We start from the raw sequence: 21,618 nt of genomic DNA on the forward strand, positions 1-21,618 counted from the left end.
GCTTCTAGAAATCTTTTCAGGGTTAACCATAGGTTACACTATTTAATGGGCCTAACTAACTCATGGGCTTGCCTATACTTTCATGGGCCAAGTCACTTAATAAATTCTCATCGGTCGGGCCTTGAGTCCAAATAAGTCAAACTTGTCCAATAAATACGTTTGGGCTTTTAAATAATTTCTTGAATATATACTTATTAAATATGGGCCTACTTGTTCAATAAACATTAAATGTGCTTTAACTTAATTAAACTACCATAATAAGTTTTTCGGCTAGTTCATATATTCAAATTATTCGTTAAACCTTAGTTTAGCTTTCCTAAAATTTTGTTCGGTTAATACTATCCAAACTCACCATGTAAGTATCAAAAGGCATTAAAATAAGCTCTTGATCCTATGGGCCCAATGAAAATTTTTAACCAACCTAAATAAATTTAGAGTCTGTGGACTTATCTAATGCGGTCCGTTAAATCTTTTGAAGGTGGATCCCTTGCTAGTCTCTTGGCCACTCCCGCAAGCCGCTGAGCATTCTTTAGCTTCTGGGTGTTCCGTTTTGTGAGTTGCTGATATAGTTAAAGCAGCCCAACTTGTTGTCAAATATTGTGCTTTGGATCGGATGCGGATGACCCGGCCCGTTCGATTCAAACATATGCAATAACAAGATAGAGCCAAAAACAAAAGCATCAATTAAATGCTCATGTAGAAGCTGAGAAAAGGAGAAAAAACAGGTTTCATGGGCCAATGCACAAAACCGTTCGCAAATATATCAACCCCTTTTTAAACATGAACAAAAGTTACACCAAGGTTTTTGATTTGGAGGATCGGAATAGCGGCAACTGAGAATTACTAATAATAAATATGAAAATGTTAGCGGATGCATTAATAAATGTTTGATATATATATATATATATAGCTTTTTGTTATCTTTAAATATATCGAACAAGAGTAATTATAAGATATTATGAGACTCCACGCACATAATTCTCTTGAAGTACGTATACATTAAAATAAATACTTAGAAAAATAATTTTAATTGCATAATATTTTATGATAAGATATATAAAAGTATCGCATTATTCATACTCCAAAAATACCTAATAATTTTTCATTGTAAAATTTATATATAACATTTTAGTCCAGCTCAACCATGTGGAGTTCAACGAGTGGTTGTGCATTTAAAATTTAAAAGTGATATATATATATATATATATTTTTTTTTTTTATAGTAAAGCAAATTTCATTCATTCATTTATAACGGGACATTACATTTTTGACATTACAACTACTACTGTTAAGGTTAAAGTTTTAAATTTCATACCATATTGGCCAGTACGGCCGAAATATAGCATACCGAAATAGTTTTCAATACAGAGAATGGACCTACTTCGTACCTGTTAAAATATCGACCGTATCGATATGTTTAGTCAATACAGGCTAGTATTTCAGATTTTGGCCAATACGTATAACAGGAGCTAGCGGTCGAGTGATCCGGACATTTTTGTGATTTCAGTAGAATAATATGGGCATTTACGTAGTCAGAGTAGTAGAAAAGTAAAAAGAGTAGTTATGTTATTGGCATATGCAAGACTCTTACCTCATTTTGCGAATAGAAAAGTAAAAACTAAGAGGACTAATGGACCGTTACGTTACTGCACGTATGCAACTCGTTAAGATCAATATATATAGATAATGTTTAAAATAGTCAAAGCACGCCTGCACCTCATTTTGAAAGTTTTGAATTTATTACTGTTTTATGTGATCAATTTTTTTAATTATATATTTTAGTTGGCAGTATTATTTTTTATTTTTTATGTGATTTCAAGATGAGTGATTTTTTTTTAATAGCTGGATTTAGATTTATTTAATTGTATTTACAAGTATGTGTATTGTTAAAATTTAAGACTTTTATTGAGAAATAGTATTATTTAGTTAATGACTTATTTTATTATTATTTTATAATATAGTTTATGTGGATTTATATAATTTATATATGTATAGACTATTATGAAATGATACACGAAATGGTACCAGTACCGAAATATTTTATTTCAATGCCTTGACGGATATGGCCTTCGGTACAGTATTCAAAACTTTGGTTAAGGCTTTCCAGTACACAAATTTCTTTATGATTGACATGGTTTTGTCCATTACTATAACTATTTACAGACAAACCATCTGATAGACAACACTCTGTCTTAAGACAGAGTTAACAAACACTACAGTACTCTGTCTAAAACAGAGTTGAGAACACACTCTATAAATAAAAGTCTAAAAGACAGCTTTAACAAAAATATGGTCCTTGACAAATGGGTGTTGTGCGAAGAATATTTGGCAAGAGATATGATTAAGAACAACAATAAAAAAGAAAGAGCATAGGGGACAGAAATAGAAGCAACTAAAGCCGTAACTAAGGGTGTAAAAATAAACTGAAAGTCAAAAAACTGGTCAAGACTGGACCCGTTGATTCGGTTCGGCTTTTGACAGGTTCGGTCCGGAATCAGTTTCTTCATTTTAAAAACGAGTCAAATCTGGTCCAAAATCGGTTTAAAGTTTTCCAACACCAGACTAGACTGGTTCACATATTATATATATATTTTATTAATTTTTAATATTATATATAATATATTTTATATTATATTATCTTAAACATGAATATTTATTTAATCATATGTTTTAAATATAAAATAGATATTTTAAATACAGTTTATTGCCTAATAAATTCTCAACATATTTTTTTTAATAAATACATTAGTAATACTAATATACTTAATATATTAAAACCGAAAATCGGACCTAACTTCATGCGTTTTATTCTACCTCTGGCTTTTCTTCTCTGCTTGCAGTTACAAAGTTGGAAGTGGTACTGTTTAGAGATCTAGGCAAGAACAAGTTTCCAAGAGACTGGGAACTAGGTTACCAACTTGCTTTTATTTTTCGTGCTTAATTTTTAGTTAATGCTCTTCGAGTGAAAGAAAATTTGTAATTCAATGATATATTGGATAACCTTACTTTTTCTGTTTGTATTATATGGAGTTGGTGAAAGGAACATCAGCTATTTATTGTCGAAGAGTAAGTGGTGCTTTCCATGATTGGTAAGATATTGCCAATATATTACATAGTATTGTTAAATTATTTTTTTACATGATAGAAGCAAATTATTGGTTTAGCATGTATTTTTTTAAGAGAGCTGCTACAAGGAAGCTCCCTGTATAGCACAAAATGCACGAATAGTGACAAGGTAGATAAGTGAAGAAAAAAAAAAGTAAAAAAAAAAAAAAAACAATAAAATATCAAAACTTTTCACGGAAGCTTCTCTTGTTTTCTCCCTCCTCTTTCTTGTTTTCTTGTAAAAAATTAATTGGAAGTAATAGTAGTACAAACATATGATCCTTCTCACTCTTCCTCGCTGAAAACCCTGCTTGGTTCCAAGAAAAATGTAAGTGAATATAATTGTCAAGCTATTGCGTGAAATCTCATGTCTCTGGCACTCTATGGGGTCTAAAACTCTTTTTCGCGATTATCGCAACTTGTTCTACTAATATTGGTGTTGCTTATTATAGTTCATCATCATTGATTGATATGTGTATTTTTCTGTTGATTATCTTTGCAAACCGAAGTCCATGGCAGGGCCAGGCAGTTCTATGCTCTATTCCATCCTTATGTTCACAGTCATCCTCTCACTTCAAGAAGTGTTTAGACGGAAGTTAGCGTTGTCAGAGCTGTTCACCAGTTCTCTTCTATTTCTCGTGTTGCTAACAGTGAGTTCTGAAGCTCCTTATTGGCTTTTTCGTTTTCATGAGCGACAATATCACACTTGTGAACTAAAATGAAAATGCAGGCTGGCAATCCTTTCCTTGACCAAAACTTCACTGCCAATTCATGTGAGTCATCACCTGGCCCTGTTCTAATGCCGTGCTTAGCAAAATACTAGCATCACCCCCATTTCTTCAAACTACCAGCATCAAGTCCATATGATCATTGATATTAAATCATTGATGGAAGACTATACTATTTGCTAATAATTTTGTAATTCATATCTTGTAATTTTGTATTTTGTAATGTAATGTATAATAAATAACAAAATAATAAAATATGTAGTGGATTGCATGCATTCTAGTTTTTTATTTTTATATATTTTTATTATTCTAAACAATGTTAGCAATATGCTTTTTAACATAACTTAGAAAAAGCTTTCACAAAATACAGGGAATTTCAACATTTTTTTAAATAAATATAGGCTCTTACGTAAAGGGAAGTATGCTTTTCAGCTTTGATTTTTCTTAAAAAGTCTTTAATATAATATAGGCAATTTTTTTGAAAAAAAATTAGGCTCTAAAATATGGGTCATAACCCAAGCATATTCGAGCCAAAAATCAGTCTGGATTTGAAATCCAAGTTCCGATCTTGGTATATCCGAGTACCCAGTTGAAGACTCCTTAATAAAATCGAAAGTATCGATTTAGAGAGATAATCAATACGTAATTAATTTTAAAAAATACAAAATAAACATTATCGATTTAGTCCTAAATTTTATCCAAAATCAAACCTATTACATCCCTAACCCTAACCTTATCAAAAACAGAGAAGTTGAATTAGGCTATAGATGGTGAGCTGGTAGAATGGTACTCTCTCTTTCAAGCATTGTTCCTACATTTGAAATTAGAACGATGCACGTAGTCATGCACGGAGTACGGATTGTTTTCATGGATTGCTTAAAATGGAAGATAATAGACCATTCATTTTTTGTAGTGCTGACCAAAGCACTTCCATTCTGTTAATTAAGGCAAACTGGCGTCCGATCGAGTACGTACAAAGGGAATTGTATGAGTATTAGAAGATGCCAGCACATGAAATTGAGGGAGGCACTGATCAATTGATTCAGCATCACGTCATTGATCATCACATGAGCTTTATGAATAAGTTGGCCAACAAGTTATTTTTTGTTAAAAAAAAAAAAAAAAGAATTGAAAACCAGGATCCATTAAATATTATATGTATGATGATAATGCATGGACTGACAATGATGATTGTTCATTAAATTAATGCTTTATATCATAGCCAATCATGATCAATTAGTTATTACAAATCTCAAGAAATCATATATTCCTTTGATCTTGGTACAGCCATATCCATCCCAAGCAATCACAAAGGATCTAGATTATAATATTGGCCCCTAAATAATTAAGCATGGGGCCCTTTCACAAACAAATCCTAAACGATGTCGTCATAGACAGTAGTGGACCCACGTTGTACTAAGGGGCCATCTCCCAAAAAAAAAATTAAATCTTACATTTTATACATAATTATATAGATATAGAAAATAGCCTCCCAAAATAATTTATAATCTCTATATGTTCTCTAAAATTTTTTAAAATTTCAATATATATAGAAATGTCTTTCTCTAATTTTTTTTTAATAGTCCCCATATTTTGTTTAATCTCAATATAATATCTATTTTCAAGGAAGTGGCTTCTCTAAAATTAAAATTAAAACTTAAGAGAAATAATAAACTTAATAATATAGATCCCAAAATTTTTTTTTATATAATATTTGATTTCTTAATATGAAATCTCAAGTGAAAATACAAGAAAAATTATTGAAGATCGGTGATCTATATAAAACATAATATTAAAAAATAATATTCTAACTATAGTAAAATAATAAGAATTTAAAAAAATATTCTAACAATATTTTATTCAATTTTTAATTTTTATCACATCTTATTTCATCTCAACTCACTATCCAAAATCCTTCCAACCCAATAACTGAAACAAACTTTAAAAAACAATAGTTTATAAAAGTACTGAATTAAAGTACGTACTGCATGCATGTAGATCATATAAAAATTAACTAATTGGTACCGTAATTAGGGGAACGGAAAGGAGTAATTAAATAATGTACGGTATAAGCCTTAAATAGACATGCCTCATATAAGTGTTTTTGTAAAAAAAATAAGTCTCACTAATAACTAATAATATTTTTTACACTTTTTTTTAGGTGGAATCTACTTTTTTATAAAGGCTTGCATGGGGCTTGTCTATTTAAGATTTGTACAAATTATTTCTCTATATATAATGTCTAACATATAGAATATTTAATCAAAACTAAGAGTGAATAGTGATGTTAGTGTATGGAGATTTTCCCACGTCTTAGGCCCATGCGAAAGGCCGACAAGGGACCCAATCCTGCCCAACAATCTTTCTCTAAAGGAGGCATTGCACCCCTTTTGAATACTCAAACCGCGAGCTAAATCAACCCGTGAAACAACCCCCACGCAAGAAAGACAAATGATAGGGACATATGGCACAGGTCACCTTGGCATCCCCACTAAAACCTAACACTCAAGTACCTATACCTACGGGTGGGCGAGAAACACATATGGCCCTTGATTCCCTCTAGAGGGCATGAGGGAACGCGGTGCTTCTACCAATAAGGCGCCACTCGGGGAGCCTCACTACATTACTAGAGCCATTCCCCAACCCCCACGCCGCATTAATGGCACCATTTAATGGTGCCACCCCAAGAGCTACATTGCATAAAAGGACTCTGACCAAACAACAGTCGAAGTGATATAAACCCCCTAATGTAGGGTATGGGATATCCTTCCAGAAACCTAATATAAAAGCCGACCGCCAACTACGAAGAACTCTCTCTAAGTTTTCGCACTCTAGCACAAACTGCTAAAGATATTTACTAGCTTAAGCATCAAAGGCTCCGACCACCTCCAAGCTCCTCTCCTTTGTTTTCTTGAGTGTGTAGGTATAAATGTCCAAACCCGAGTTGTGGGAACCCATCCCAAAGGCATATGAAACAAGACGTTAACAATGGTGCTATCTGTGGGATATCTATAGACTTCATGTGTCATTTGTATGATTGCAACAACCCATTCTCAAAAAACTCGGGGACAAGAAGAAGCGACATCAGTAAACATGGAAGCGAGGCTCGTGGTGATGGAGTAACTGGTGGGAAAGCTAACTACCGAAGTAGAGACCCTTCGAAAAGAGAATGGGACACTCAAAGTAGGCACCACGAACCAAAAAACAACGCAAAACCAAGCTACAGTGAACATGTGGAATCTAGAAACGGCGCAGGAGGAGAAGGTGACACAAAGGAGAAAAGGAGGAATATGCAGAGTGAGTTGCATAACCTCAATGGGAAGTATGAAGATATGGCAAAAAGGATGGGTACGTCATTGTTAGTAGACCATCTATTCACCAAAACTGGCCTGCCCTACAGCACAGAGGTGACGGCCATTCCGCTACCACCCAAGTTCTGAGTTTCTCTCATGAACATGTACAACGGGATTGAGGACCCTCTCATAACTCTACATGATTTCCCAGGGTAGGTAGCCTGCAAGGCTTTCGTATTAACTTTGAGGGGACCAGCAAGAGTATGGTTTGGGTCTCTAACACCTAGATCCATAGACAACTTTGGGATGCTGGCCCGCATTTTCCTCACATAGTTTATGGCAAGCTGAAGGTGGAGGTGCCCCTCAGCGTATCTCCTGACCATCAAGCAGGCGAAAGATAAGGGTTTAAAGGCGTACCTATCTAGGTTCAACAAGAAACACATGACAATAGATGACCGAGATGAGAAAATAACTTTGGTAGCATTGTTAGGGAAAGTATGGCCTCAATCCAATTCATGGCAAAATTAACAAGGAGAACTCCCAACACGCTATGAGAGTTTATAGACCAAGCCTAGAGTTTCTTCCTAGGCTTGGTCAAGGCATTTCAGCCTTGACCAAGCATAGGAAGAAAGAATTGGAGCAGACAGATAGAAAGGGGAAGGTGTAAGGCACGAGTAATGGCAAGACACATGAGAAGACAGAAAAGAAACTACATGACAATAGGAGGGAAGAAGCCCCCATGAGAGGCCTGGGGTTTCGATTCGACTGAGTAGTACTCATTATCCAAAAAGAACATTGACCCATTGCTCAAGAAGTAGGCTACAGGAGTAATAATCACCGTTATTGCACGTACCACCAGTCCACCACCCACAACATGGAAGATTTCATTTCCTTGAAAGAGGAGAGAGAGGAGATTGAGCGATCGCCCCCAACGCCGCCCCAGAAGGCCTCGCATTGGGCTTGATCAGAACCATTGCTGGAGGATTCGCTTGTGAGGGCACCACCTCATCCGACAGGAAGTCACGATACCAAAAGATGTACTCAATTGAATATCGTCCCACCAAGCATAAGAGAAGTGAGCTTGCACCCATCCTCTCTTTCAGAGAGTGAAAGAGAGGACGACGAATAGGGGGTCATTTACCTCACGATGATACTCTGTTAATAACCATGCAGCTTGCCAACTTCACCACTCAAAGGATCCTTGTCGACAATGGTAGATTCGCCGACATCCTTTTCTGGTAAGCTTTCACCCAAATGGGGGATTGACCTCACCCGCCTCCGACCAGTGCCCATGCCATGGAAAGGCTTCTCGAGGGTTATGATCTAGCTAGTAGGCACCATCACGCTGTCTGTCTAAGAAATCAAGGCCCCTTATATGGCCTCAACCATGACCGACTTTATAGTAGTAAAAGCCCCATCGCCATATAATGCCATACTTGGTAGGCCCACTCTCAACAACTTGAGGGTGGTAATGTTGACTTACCACTTGAAGATAAAGTTTCTTAACCCCCTAGGAGTGGGTAAGGTCCAAGGAAAGCAATTCCTGGAGCGTCAGTGTTACTTCTAGGAGTTAAAGCCTGAGGAGAGAGGGTTCATGTAGTTGACCATCCGAGTGATGACCACATTCCCCCGCCCCCACCTCAATACACTGCAATGAAGGGAGAAACTTAGGATGAGCAAGCCCTCATAAAGGTAGAGTCGAATGAGCCACTGGAGTTAATCCCCCAAGACCTGAGCCGCCCCGAAGCTACAGCTAGGACTAGCAGGGACTGACACCCAAAATGCGGTAGGTCGTGCAACAACTCCTTGTGGAACATCGGGATGTCTTTACCTGAAATCACAAGGACATGCCCAGGATTGACCTGAGTATTCTGCAACACCACCTAAGCGTGAGCCCAAAAGCCAAAGGGGTTAGATAAAAATGTCGAAACTTTAGTGCTAAGAAGAATATAGCCATCGCTGCAGAAGTTGACTGTTTACTAATGGTAAGTTTCATAAGAGAAGCACATTACCCAAACTAGCTATCCAATGTGGTGTTGGTAAAAACTCCAAGAGGCAAGTGGAGAATGTGCATTGACTTCACTGATTTGAACAAAGCATGCCCAAAGGATAGCTTCCCAGTACCCCGCATATATCTGATTGTCAACTTCACTATGGGTCATCACATGTTGAGCTTTATGGATGCCTACTCCAGGTACAACTAGATCCTTATGAACCCCGACGATGAGGATAAGCCCTCGTTCATTACTAATATGGGGTTGTATTGTTACTCGGCCATGCCGTTTGGGTTAAAGAATGTGAGAGCCACTTATCAACGGTTGGTCAACCGTATGTTTAAAAGCCAGATAGGAAAAAATATGGAAGTCTACATGAATGATTTGATATTCAAGAATAGAGCTCCTGAGCAACACCTTGTCTACCTCCGCGAAGCCTTCACGGTATTACAATAGTATCAAATGAAGCTCAACTTGTCAAAGTGTGCTTTTGGCATAAGTTCTAAAAAGTTTTTAGGTTTCATGGTCTCAAAGCAGGGAATAGCTAACCCAGAGAAAGTAGAGGCTATACTCAACATGGTCCCATCTCAAAACACCAACAAAGTACAAAAAACTCGTCGGCCATGTGGCGGCTCTTAACAGATTCATATGCAGATCATGGGATACGAAAGACATAATCTTGGGACGAAAAATGTGACCAAGCGTTCGAGGGTCTCAAAAATCACCTTACCAGTCCTCCACTACTCAAACAACCTAGGTGGGGGAAGACCCTGACCCTATATTTGTTGGTCTCCCCACATGCGGTTTACTCAGCCCTGGTGAGGGAAGAGGAAGGAATTAAAAGACCTGTGTAGTACACCAATCGTGCCTATTGAGGAGCATAAGCCAGATATCCATACATGGACCAACTCGCCTTCGCCTTAGTAGTGACTACCCAACGACTCTGCCCGTATGTCCAAGCTCACTCAGTGTAAGTCCTGACTGAAACACACCTGAAGAAGATCTTATAAAACCTAATGCCTTGGGGCACCTGACAAATTGGGGCAGTGGAAATAAACGAGTTTGACATTGAATATGTACCCAAAAATACTATCAAAGGACATGTGTTGGCAGATTTTGCTGACCTCCCAAAAGAAATTCAACATGCACCTCCCATGAAGCCTTAGCAAGTTCTATGTTGACAGCTCGTTCTGTCGGGCTAGAGAGGGAGTGGGGGTGCATATTGTTACTAACGTGGGTAATGAGCATGATTACACTACAATTACACTATTAAGTTGGCATCTAAAACCACCAACAACAAGGTTGAGTATGAGGCATTGTTTTCTGAGTTGATAATTGCCAGATCGTTGAGCGTTGAAGAGATGAGGTGTGGGCCGACTCTCAAGTGGTTGTCAACTAGGTGCGAGGGGAGTTTGCTGGAAAGAGTGAAAACCTGAAGAAGTATTTAACACTGATAGAGGGTGAGAGCGCCCACTTCAAATATTTTCAGACCCAACAAGTACCAAGAGCCAAGAACCAAAAGGCGGACAGGTTGACATGACCGGCATGTAGACAAGAAGATTCTTCTTTACTAGAAAAAAGGTGACTAGGAATGTTGAAGTGCCTTCCATAGGAATCAAAGTCATGGAGGTAAAGCCGAGAGCCCTAGAGTGGGCATTGGACATAATCAAGTACATAGACGCCAACGACCTACCTGACAACAGGTCAAAAGATAGGAAAATCAGGAACAGAGCAGACCGCTACACCTTACTTGATGGGGTTTTGTATAAGCGAGGTTACTCCATGCCTCTCTTAAGGTGCATCTCATTCAAAGAAACCTAGTACGTGTTGGCAGAGGTGCATGAGGGAATCTGTGGTAACTACTCTGGAGGAAAGGTGTTGTAGACAAAGTGATGAGGGTGGGGTACTATTGGCCTCGTGCCTTCTAGGACGTAGGGTGGGGTACTATTGGCCTCGTACCCATTACCTAACCAACAAATTGACACCAATCACATCACCATGGTCGTTCGTAGAATGGAGGGTTGATTTGGTGGACCTCTCCCCCTGGGCAAACGGGGAATAAAGTTCGTGGTGGTGACGGTGGACTATTTCACCAAATAGGTAGAGCTAAAGTGTTAGCAAAGATCACAGCGAGCAGTATCACTCGCTTCTTGTGGAAAACTGTCATCTACATATTTGGCATCTCTCACTTCATCATATCGGATAATGGGAGACAGTTCGACTTCGACTACTATTGGGAACCTAGCAATTAAATTTCAATACTTGTCTCTGGGGCACCCGCAGTCCAACGAGCAAGTCGAGGCAACCAACAAGACATTGATAGGGATTCTCAAGAAGAAACTCAGAAATAGGAAGGGTGCTTGGGCGAAGGAACTCTAATATTTTTTTTTTTTTAGTAGTTCTAAAATTTTGTTTAATTTCTATACATTATCTATTTTCAAGGATGTGGCTTATCCAAAATTAAAATTAAAATTATATTTATGAGAAATAATAAACTTATTAATATGAATCCCAAAATATTTTGTTATACAATATTGGATTTTTTAATATGGAATACAAAAGTGAAAATAAAAGAAAATTAATTTAAGGTTGATGATCTATATGAAAAATAGTTTGTAGCTATGTTTTTATGATTTTTTAATCTCTTTTTAACTTACATACGATAAATTATATTTGCAGTCCTAGGATCATGTGCAACCTCTGCCCACTCCCTTTGAAAACAGTAGGTAAATCTAAAATTCACATGAAAAATATTATTTTTTAATGGTGAATCCCACTTTTCTTTTCAAAGTGAGTGTTTAGAGTTTGTACACTCTAAGACTGTATTTAGTATTACTCTTTGCATATACATGTCACAAAGTAGAAAAGTTAGCGTCCATCGACACAATTGCTGGTTCTGCCACTGGTCACATAGTTTAGCTCCCCAAACAAGGATTTGACTAGCTAAATAGTGTTAGGCCTTGTTTGGATTCAGAAAGCATCTCAACTCATGATTTTATCATCTCATTGCATCATTACAACTTTTCTAAATTTTTAAATAAAGTACAATAAACAATTTAACTCTTTTAAATCCCAAAATAAAAATAATATTTTAACAATATTTTATTAAAATTTCATTTCATCTCCTTTCAACTCACTATCCAAAGTCTCGTCCAACCCAATAGCTGAAATCTGGCATCTTTCACTGAGATGCCTTCCAACATATTTTTTGTTAGTTATTAGTTTTTTTCCATGTATACATATTTATGCTAGCCTTGAGAAGTCTAAAGTTGCACGCTTGAATATAATGTAATTGCTAATTTATGGATTGTAATATATGGTAATTGCTTAGAATGTAAAGCAAACACATTATGTAAATGCTTTATGGATTGTAATATAGTGTAAGATGTGTATTTTTATGTATTTTGTTTCAATACTATTTTTTGTTTTTTGTAACACTATTTATAGCGATATCTAGAATCATCGGTAATAATTTTTTCTTATCACAACAACTTATTTATAGCAACAAGAATCGCTGCAAATATCTATTTGCAACCACAAAAATTTGTACATTATGGTGGGAAATTATTATTTGGAGCGATTATACTGCTGCAAGTAAACATTGGCGACTATTAATAATTTGTGGTGACAAATGAGCATTTGCTGGGGGTATAATCGCAACAAGCAAGAATTTTGCGAACAAATGTCAATATTATAATTGACCTTTTCTTGTGAGAAAAAAGCATCGGTAACAGTTCTACAGACTATAAATAAGTTAATAGTCATGGCTGATGCTTTTTTGTGACAACATTTAAGACTATTTGTGGCGTTCTACATCGCCACAATGCTTTTTTATCTTGCTATCAAAAACTTTTACAGACGGATTAGTACTAACCATCTAGCAGTGAAAATGCTCGAACACCAAAATCCATTTGCGGCACGATGATTTAAATCGCCACAAAAACTCCTATATGTTGTAGTGACAAGCTTTAAAAGGCAATAGTTCATAAGTGTACTTAATTAAGTACATACTGCATGCATGTAGATCATATGAAAATTAACTAATTGGTACCTAATTAGTGGAACGGATTGAAGTAGTTTGTGTTCTAACACACCCATGCACATGTGGATCAAATTCTTCATTAATATATAGAATTAGAGTCAATAATTTATTAAAATTTAGAATGAGTACTAGTGGAATTAATATTCAAACTCGATCTAATTATAATATATATAATGTCTAACACATAGAATATTCAATCCAAGTGAATGGTGATGTTAGACTTTATTTACTACATAAATACTATTGGACCGAAAAGTTTAAACTCATGGACATGAAAAAAAGTTTAATAATTTGATTTGCCTTATACGTTTGAGCCCTCTCAACCTACCAAATAAATTTTGTGGTTGTAGAAAAAAGCAACAGTACTTATGATTATCACGCACACATGGTATCCATGATCTCCCGTAATGGGGAAAATCCAACGCATGATTACAGACATATATAACAAGTCAACTCCCTCATCACTTCATGATTTGTGTACGTAGCCTCCAGCTCTCTCTCTCTCTCTCTCTCTCTCTCTCTCTCTCTCTCTCTCTCTCTCTCTCTCTCTCCTGGTTACTTTTAAGTTTATCATGTAATATTGAGAAATTAATTTTCTTTTTTTTATTCATGTTTTCACTCCTTCATTTGGGGTTACTCTGTTCTCGGCATGTGATGAGATATGATCGAATGATCGTGGCTAGATAGTGCTGAAAAATTGGAAATGCATCATTTATCATGTGGAATATATAATGACTTTATCCTACCTATATTTCTTTTACTGTCTGGACTGTTAGCTTTTCCAGACCATTCTGTTTATGGCAATTATAATGTCTTACTAAATGTTCGGTTTAAAGTGTATACATTGTTTCTTCAGCGATCGACTCGGCAGTCGGCACTCCGGCCCAGTAACAGGACAAATAAGAAATTAATGTGAGAATTAAGGTTGTAATCGAGTCGAGTCGAGTTGGTTTTTAAATTGTTGGTATCAATTTAATTCAAAAAATCTGAATTCCAAATTTTTGTGTAATCTATGTTCGATCTCAGCTCAGTGAGCAGAGCGTGCTCTTAGCTTGATCTGAAAACAAGCTCAAACTGAGTGAACTTGACGCAACTCGGCTCAAGTTGTTTATTTTTAATTTTTGAACAAATTTCAATAATTAAAAAATTATAGATATTGCAAAAACTTCTAATTTTAATGAAATTTTACAATTAACAAGTAGACCTTCTATTGAATTAAAAACTTAAAAAAAATATAAATAATTAATATGTAATTAGTTGATATTTATACACAATTATAACTATATATATGACATGTCTACATAAATATTACGATACATTATAATAATATAGTATATATCAACATTTCAAATTGCAAGTTCCTACGTATTAGAATATGAAATTATTAAGTCCTACTAACTAACTATTGTACAAATTATAAAATAGCAACTATAATTTAATGGCTTGAGTATTTATGTAAATAACATATAGCTATGAAGTATATTTAATATATAGGCATAAGTAATTAGGTTACATACTATATATTTTTTATAAAGGTGCTATGCTTATATTATTAACAAATATGTAGAGAGAGAGGTGCATGTATATATACACATTTATCGATGCATAAACAAACTTTAATCGAATCGAGTCGAATATAAAGGAATGTGTCTTAATAGTCTTAACCAATTCGAGTCGAATTTAATCGAGTATATGTTATTTACTAATTGAGTGAATGTATGCTTTCACAGGTGAGTTTTTTTTTTTTTTTACTAGTTGAGTTCCATTCGATCTAATCGAGCGAATATCAAGTATGTTATCGAACAAACTAATTCATTGATAGTCCTAATGGGAACTGATGTAAACTAATCCAGTAAATGAGATTGACGTTGAAATAGATTTAAAAAACTCCTACAAAACATTGATAAATAGTTCAAGAATACGTACAAGGTTTTGCAAGAAACTTTTAGATGGACTTCCAAAACATTGAAGTTAAATGATAAGTTCAAGAATTCACATTAAAGATAGGTTGTAAATTTGCAATAATGCCCGATTGTAATTTCCATGCCAGGCGCTACAACAGTACTCGAGAATTAACTTTACCAATGGTATATGTTACTAGCAATAATGAAGAGGAGAAATATTAGCGATTTAGATTTTTGTAGCAGTGAATTAATGATGCCCGATCGAACCAACATTATTAGCAAAGTTGGCCAATTAATGATCCTTGTGTTGTCTATTATAGAGGTCAAAAGTCCAAGCTTTCCCGCCAAGGGTGTATGGGATCGATTTAATTAGTTAATGAAAAACTTATTTTTAAGTCTTTTTATTGTCATACTAACGCATTGCATGCTGATATGCATTCATTTAGAGAGTATCATACATATATATATATATATTGTATATATATATACATGCATGCATTGATGAACACCATCACATGAAAATAAGAGCAAAGGCGCGCAGTTGATCTTTGTCAGGCTTCAATTAATAATAATCTACATACAGAAAAAGAGGCCTGGCCTTAGTTCCGGCGCAGCTTTCTTCATTTCGAACACCATCACATGCATGCATCCATCCATCCATCCACTCTTAAATTCAACCCCACACTATCCTAGCTTGCTTTCTTCTCCATATATAAGGATTACCTTCTGGCTTCATGTATTATATATATACCCCAACACCCTTGATCCATTTCTCTCCATCAGCTTATTCTCAGTCTTCTTCAACTTTCTTCATTCTACCATCATCATCGCCTCTCTCTCTTTCCCTCAGCAAATCAATATGGCCAATCTTTCGAGTCTGCTTTACATTGTTTTCTTCGTTCTCTGTGTTATCACCCACTACTCCTCAAATGCAGTTACGGTTTATAATGTAATAAGCTTTGGAGCTAAAGCAAATGGCATAGGGGACTCCACACCAGCATTCATTAATGCATGGGCTGCAGCCTGCGCCTCAACGGGTTCTACTGCCATTAAGGTGCCAAAGGGAAGATATCTACTTGGCTCTTTGGCCTTCAAAGGTGACTGCAAAAGCTTCGATATCACTTTCCAGATTGAGGGAACACTCGTGGCTCCGGCCGATTATGGTGTTCTAGGAAAAGCTAAAATTTGGCTGAGCTTTGAAGGCGTTAGCCACGTTACCATTGTCGGGGGAGCACTCGATGCCAGAGGACAATCTTTGTGGGCTTGCAAATTAGCTGCCAGCAACAACTGTCCCACCGGAGCCACGGTACCTACTTTTGCATTCATTGATTTAATTCCTTTTTTTTTTCCTGCATGCTTTAATTTCCAAGTGTGGATCACCTTCTTGATCTTTTTTTGTTAAGGCAATATGTTTAGGAAGTGACTATTAGTGTGTCTTGATATTTTTTTTTTAATTTTTAAAAATGTTTGAAATAGAAAATAAAAAAAAAAATACAATTTACACTAGAGGCACCCAAAGTAGGCAAATTGAAAGGACATAGTAACACTACCCTTTTGTTATATCGATCTTTTAATACTAGACGATAATTATAATAATAATATTATTATTTTAATTATAATATTAGTATTATTATTTTTTAATTATAATATTATAATATTATTGATAGCAATAATTGATGCTTATGTTGATGATTTCTTGTGTATGAATGCAGACATTGAGCTTTGCCGATTCTAACAACATTAGGATCAATGGATTGCTCTCACGAAACAGTCAGATGTTCCACATTGTGTTTAGTGGCTGCCAGAACGTGCATGTCGAAAAAGTCAAAATCATAGCAGCCGGAGACAGCCCCAACACAGATGGCATTCACGTCCAATTATCCAGCAATGTTGCCATCACGAAGTCACGCATCAGAACAGGGGATGATTGCATCTCCATTGGCCCTGGCACCAAGGACTTGTGGATTGAACGCGTCGAATGCGGCCCTGGTCACGGCATTAGGTAACAGAAAGGCCGAAAGAGAACGTTTTAGACTATAATGTTAATAGTAATATTAGATAAAGTTTTAAGATATGTAATTCTCACATACTCATTTTGAAAAATGGTTAGCCTCACAGTCCAACAAATAAATTTTTCACGTAAATCTTAAATTTATGGATCTTTTAAAAGAGTAACCCTGGTCACGGCATTAGGTGTATAATATTAACGTTGTATTTGCATGTGTAATTGTGCATGTTGCAGCATAGGCAGTCTTGGAAAGGACACCGAAGAGCTAGGGGTCCAAAACGTGACAGTGAAGAAGGCAGTTTTTACCGGTACTCAAAATGGGTTGAGAATAAAATCTTGGGCCAGACCTAGCAATGGATTCGTCCAACGGGTCCGGTTTCTAGGCGCAGTAATGAACAATGTCCAGAATCCCATACTTATTGATCAAAATTATTGCCCCCACAACAACAACTGCCCTACTCAGGTAATAAGAAGTCTTAAATAGCTTAATTTAATTGTTTTTAATGGGCTGTTCTAAAATGTTAATGTTAAGTTATAAAATAAATAATAAAATTTACTTCTTCTCATAAACTTAAATTTTTAGGACAAATGGTAATTTCACATTATATCAAAGCAGAGGTCCTGAATTTAAATACTGACTCTACACTCTTTCTCATTTAATTATTAAATATTACATGTGTTGGGTCATCCATTGAATGAGAGAGTCTGACTTACATGTGAGTGGAAGTGTTAAAACATAAAATAAATAATAAAATCTACATCTTCCAATCAATTTAAACTTTTGAGACAAGTACTGATTTCACAGATGGGACAAGTTTGATTTTGGGGAATTTTCAAAATTTTTGTTTCTATTTTCAATAAATTTTAAAATTCCAAACCAAACATTGTCGAATCTTAAAAAAAAAAAAAAAAAACACAATTTTAACTTTCTAGTCAATATTACCTAAACGCAAAGCAAAAAGAAGATTCGTAAAAAATTATGTTCGAACATATTTTCAACTCTACCAATATACTTTTACAAATTCTAATACAGAACTCATTTTTCAAAAACAATTATTCAATATTTTTTTTTTCTAAAACTCAATAAATAATACATCTCGATCATTGTTCTTAAAATTTTTTATAACCAAACATGATGGACTTAGCCCATAAGCTAACCCATTTCTCTTTCGTTTATGGTCAAAATGAACTGATATTGATGTTTTCTTTTATTTATTTTTTATCTCTTCATGATAGGTATCAGGTATAAAAATAAGTGATGTGATATACCGGGGAATTCGAGGGACATCAGCAACTCAGACTGCAATAAAATTTGATTGTAGTTCCAAAAAGCCTTGCACTGGGATTAGACTCGAAAATGTCAATCTCACTTGTCCAGATCAAGTGGCTCAATCCTCTTGTACCAATGCAATTGGAAGAACCCTTGGCTCAATACAACCTAACGGTTGCTTGTGATTGAGAGAGGATTAATTAAATATTTTGTTTATTAACAAGTACGTACGTACATGATTATTTTTCTCATTAGTTAAAAGAAAAAGGATAGCGTATTGGAGTGTCTTATCTTGTAAATTTCATGGATAAATCTGTTCTACATTCTACAGAATATGAGTCTATAACCAGCCCAATGCGTGGGCTTTACTTTTATGGTAAACTATACATTACAACTATTACAACGATTCAAAATTAATTATTATAATAAATGTTCAACCTATAAATAAATATATTACATAATATAAATTTCGTAGGATGCATACAGTTTGCCACCTATACCCACTACAATAGAAAAGGCTTTTTACGAGAAAAAATATCGCTGTAAAAAGTTTGATTTTCATTATAAAAGAGTATTTGATTGTAAAAGAGAATTTGTAATGATGACATGTCCGGTGTGAGCACCCTGTATACTAATTCATAAAAATTTTTATATTTCCTTTTCCATCTCTTTGAGAGAAAATAACTTTGTTCAGGATTAATATCAAAACCCGTAAGGCCAACACACTACTCGGATTTTCAAGCATGCTCGTCCGATTAAAACAATGCTTGGGATAATAGAGTAGTGCAAGAAATTAACCCTTGCTCCGGATCACAGAGTAAGACAAGTTTGATCAAAACACTACTAGTGATAATCAAGCAAGGCAATAAAATAGTCCTTGCTTGGGATCACCGAGCAAGGTCAATCCGAGCAAAACACTGCTCAAGATAACTAAGCAGGAAAAAAAATAATTGATCTCAAAAAGGCCATTCCAACCGACGTAATGCTCGGGATAACCAACTGAGCTACAAAATGGCACATGCTTAATTGGATCAACATGCAATGCCATTTCGGTCAAAATGCAAGGAAATAACCCTTGCTCAAGGACAGCTTCAATGCTCACCTATAATGGTGTGGTCATAGTATTGAGGAATAAATCTCACATTGTCTGTAGATAATATTTTGGGCATGTTTATAAGTAATGAGCAACCCTCTCTTGTTGAACCTGTTTTATAAGATGAGTTAGACTCATGAATTTCTTTACATAATGTCTATGATATTGATTGTGAGTACTCGTTGAGCCTGATGCAAGATGTTATTGCATGCCTGGTGAGAGAACGTTTTGCTCATCTCAGGCGTGGCTTTTTCTCTCCCAAGAGCAACCTTCACAGTTCTGCGGTGCTCGCCCTAAGGCAAAAGCACCCTAGGAGCACTTCAATCAAAATTTTGTATAATATAATTCATGTGGCCGTGTTAAAATTACTCAAAATAAATCAATAAAAACAACTGAATAACATAAAACATATTATTCTAATGTTTTAATTAATATAATAATAGTATGAATCACATCCTATGATGTATATGAATCATGCCAACATCTTTCAATTGTTGTGCATCATCATATTATAAAAATAATAATAATTTTACCATCAATAACAAATATGTCATTACATTAATAATGGGAAACAATATTGTATTACATGCATTTATACATACATTATTTGTATAATTCACTGACACAAACCCCTTAAAGACCAACAAATTAGCTCTTAGAATTCCAAATACCCAAATTCATTTTCTAAAACCCAAATAACCAAAATCAATATCAAGTGTACAAGCAACCCATATGTAGAATGAAATCAAAACAACAATAATGATTAATAACTAAAAGTAGAATAGACGCTGAAATGAAACATACTGTTTCACTTAAGCTTGAAAATACAGTAATACCCTAGTTAGACGGTGTACTCCATTGAGATGGATGCCCAATATTTGGCCAGTTTTCACAAACCATCACATCTTATTTCGTTAATACAATTTTTTTAAATTTTCACACAAAATGTCAAAAAAAATTCAACTTTTTTAAATTCTAAAATAATAATAATATTAAAAAAATTTATTCTAAAATATTTTATTCAAATTTTAAATTTCGTCTCATCACATTTGTATAACCAAACGAGACTATTATTCTTCTCTCATCTTCTTAGTCTTCTTCTTTTTTGTATAATTCTTCAAACTAACACTTCCAACTAATATAGTATTACAATCTCTCTCTCTCTCTCTCTCTCTCTCTCTCTCTCTCTCTCTCTCTCTCTCTCTCTCTCTCTCTCTCTCTCTCTCCAAACCCACAAAGAACCTAAATCCGTTAATGGGTTTGAAAAGGCCTCAGACAATGAAGATTCAGTGAAAGTCGAGTTCGAATGAGAAAAAATTAGTTCCCTTTGGCAATTCATTAAAATAGACAATCAAAATTGATTATTCCCATCATGTCGTCTTCCCCAAGAAATATCGGATCTTCCATAACCAAGAGATTAGAGATAAAAAGGATTGGAAAACCAAAAAGACTTTCATCATCGGATCTTACCCAACAGGAATGGCATTCTTTTTCTTTTATCTTTGTAGAGGACTTGTTTTGCACCCCAATGACCGACCCAATCAACTTGCAACAAGAAACATTATAGCCCTGTATTCCTAACGCACCTATGATACCTAAGTTAGGATCAAAGAGAGATAACTGTTATAGAAGATATGGAGAAAGTTACCTCGAATTGACAATGTCGGCCCTGTATATAAAAATTACTCTTATTCAATGATGAGTAAGTAATGGCATGATCTTCTCCTTTAATCTTATGGTCCTAATTATTGGAACTGGGATCTATATCCACAAAGGAAAGGATTGTCATCTCAGAGAGTATCTCGCCCTTTCTTTTTGTAGGAGATCTGTAGTCAACCGTAGAGGTTATCATATTTATCCACAACTAGGGAGCGCGATCCTCTGAAAGCGGCTGTACTATACACCCCTTACTTGTCAGGCTAATGGACCATATTTACTGGATTTAACTATCCATGGCAAGTCCTACTGATGGGGATAAAAGCACCCCCTAGTTACCTCACAAATTTTTGTCACACTGGTAGTGCGGGAATTTCTTCACTCGGTCCAATTTTGTCTATTTCTTCATTAATTCCTATTGGTGATTTGTGCCCCCACATCTCAAGACTAAATGTAACAGCTCTGTGCTTGCATCCTTTCATGTCACCAAGATTGTGGCATATGTGTTGGGTACATTGGTCAAGT

At 35.4% G+C, this 21,618-nt stretch overlaps 1 protein-coding gene across 1 annotated transcript; it reads left to right on the plus strand.

The window, feature by feature from the left end:
- Positions 1-15,673: 15,673 nt before the first annotated feature.
- Positions 15,674-18,677, plus strand: LOC122319393 (polygalacturonase-like). The gene is made up of 4 exons (XM_043137444.1): positions 15,674-16,372; positions 16,779-17,068; positions 17,309-17,537; positions 18,311-18,677. The coding sequence occupies exons 1-4, from the start codon at positions 15,710-15,712 to the stop codon at positions 18,527-18,529; spliced, it is 1,401 nt and encodes a 466-aa protein (XP_042993378.1). The 5' UTR covers positions 15,674-15,709; the 3' UTR covers positions 18,530-18,677.
- Positions 18,678-21,618: the final 2,941 nt, after the last annotated feature.

This window comes from Carya illinoinensis, chromosome 8, assembly GCF_018687715.1.
Source record: "Carya illinoinensis cultivar Pawnee chromosome 8, C.illinoinensisPawnee_v1, whole genome shotgun sequence".
NCBI classification, from domain to species: domain Eukaryota; kingdom Viridiplantae; phylum Streptophyta; class Magnoliopsida; order Fagales; family Juglandaceae; genus Carya; species Carya illinoinensis.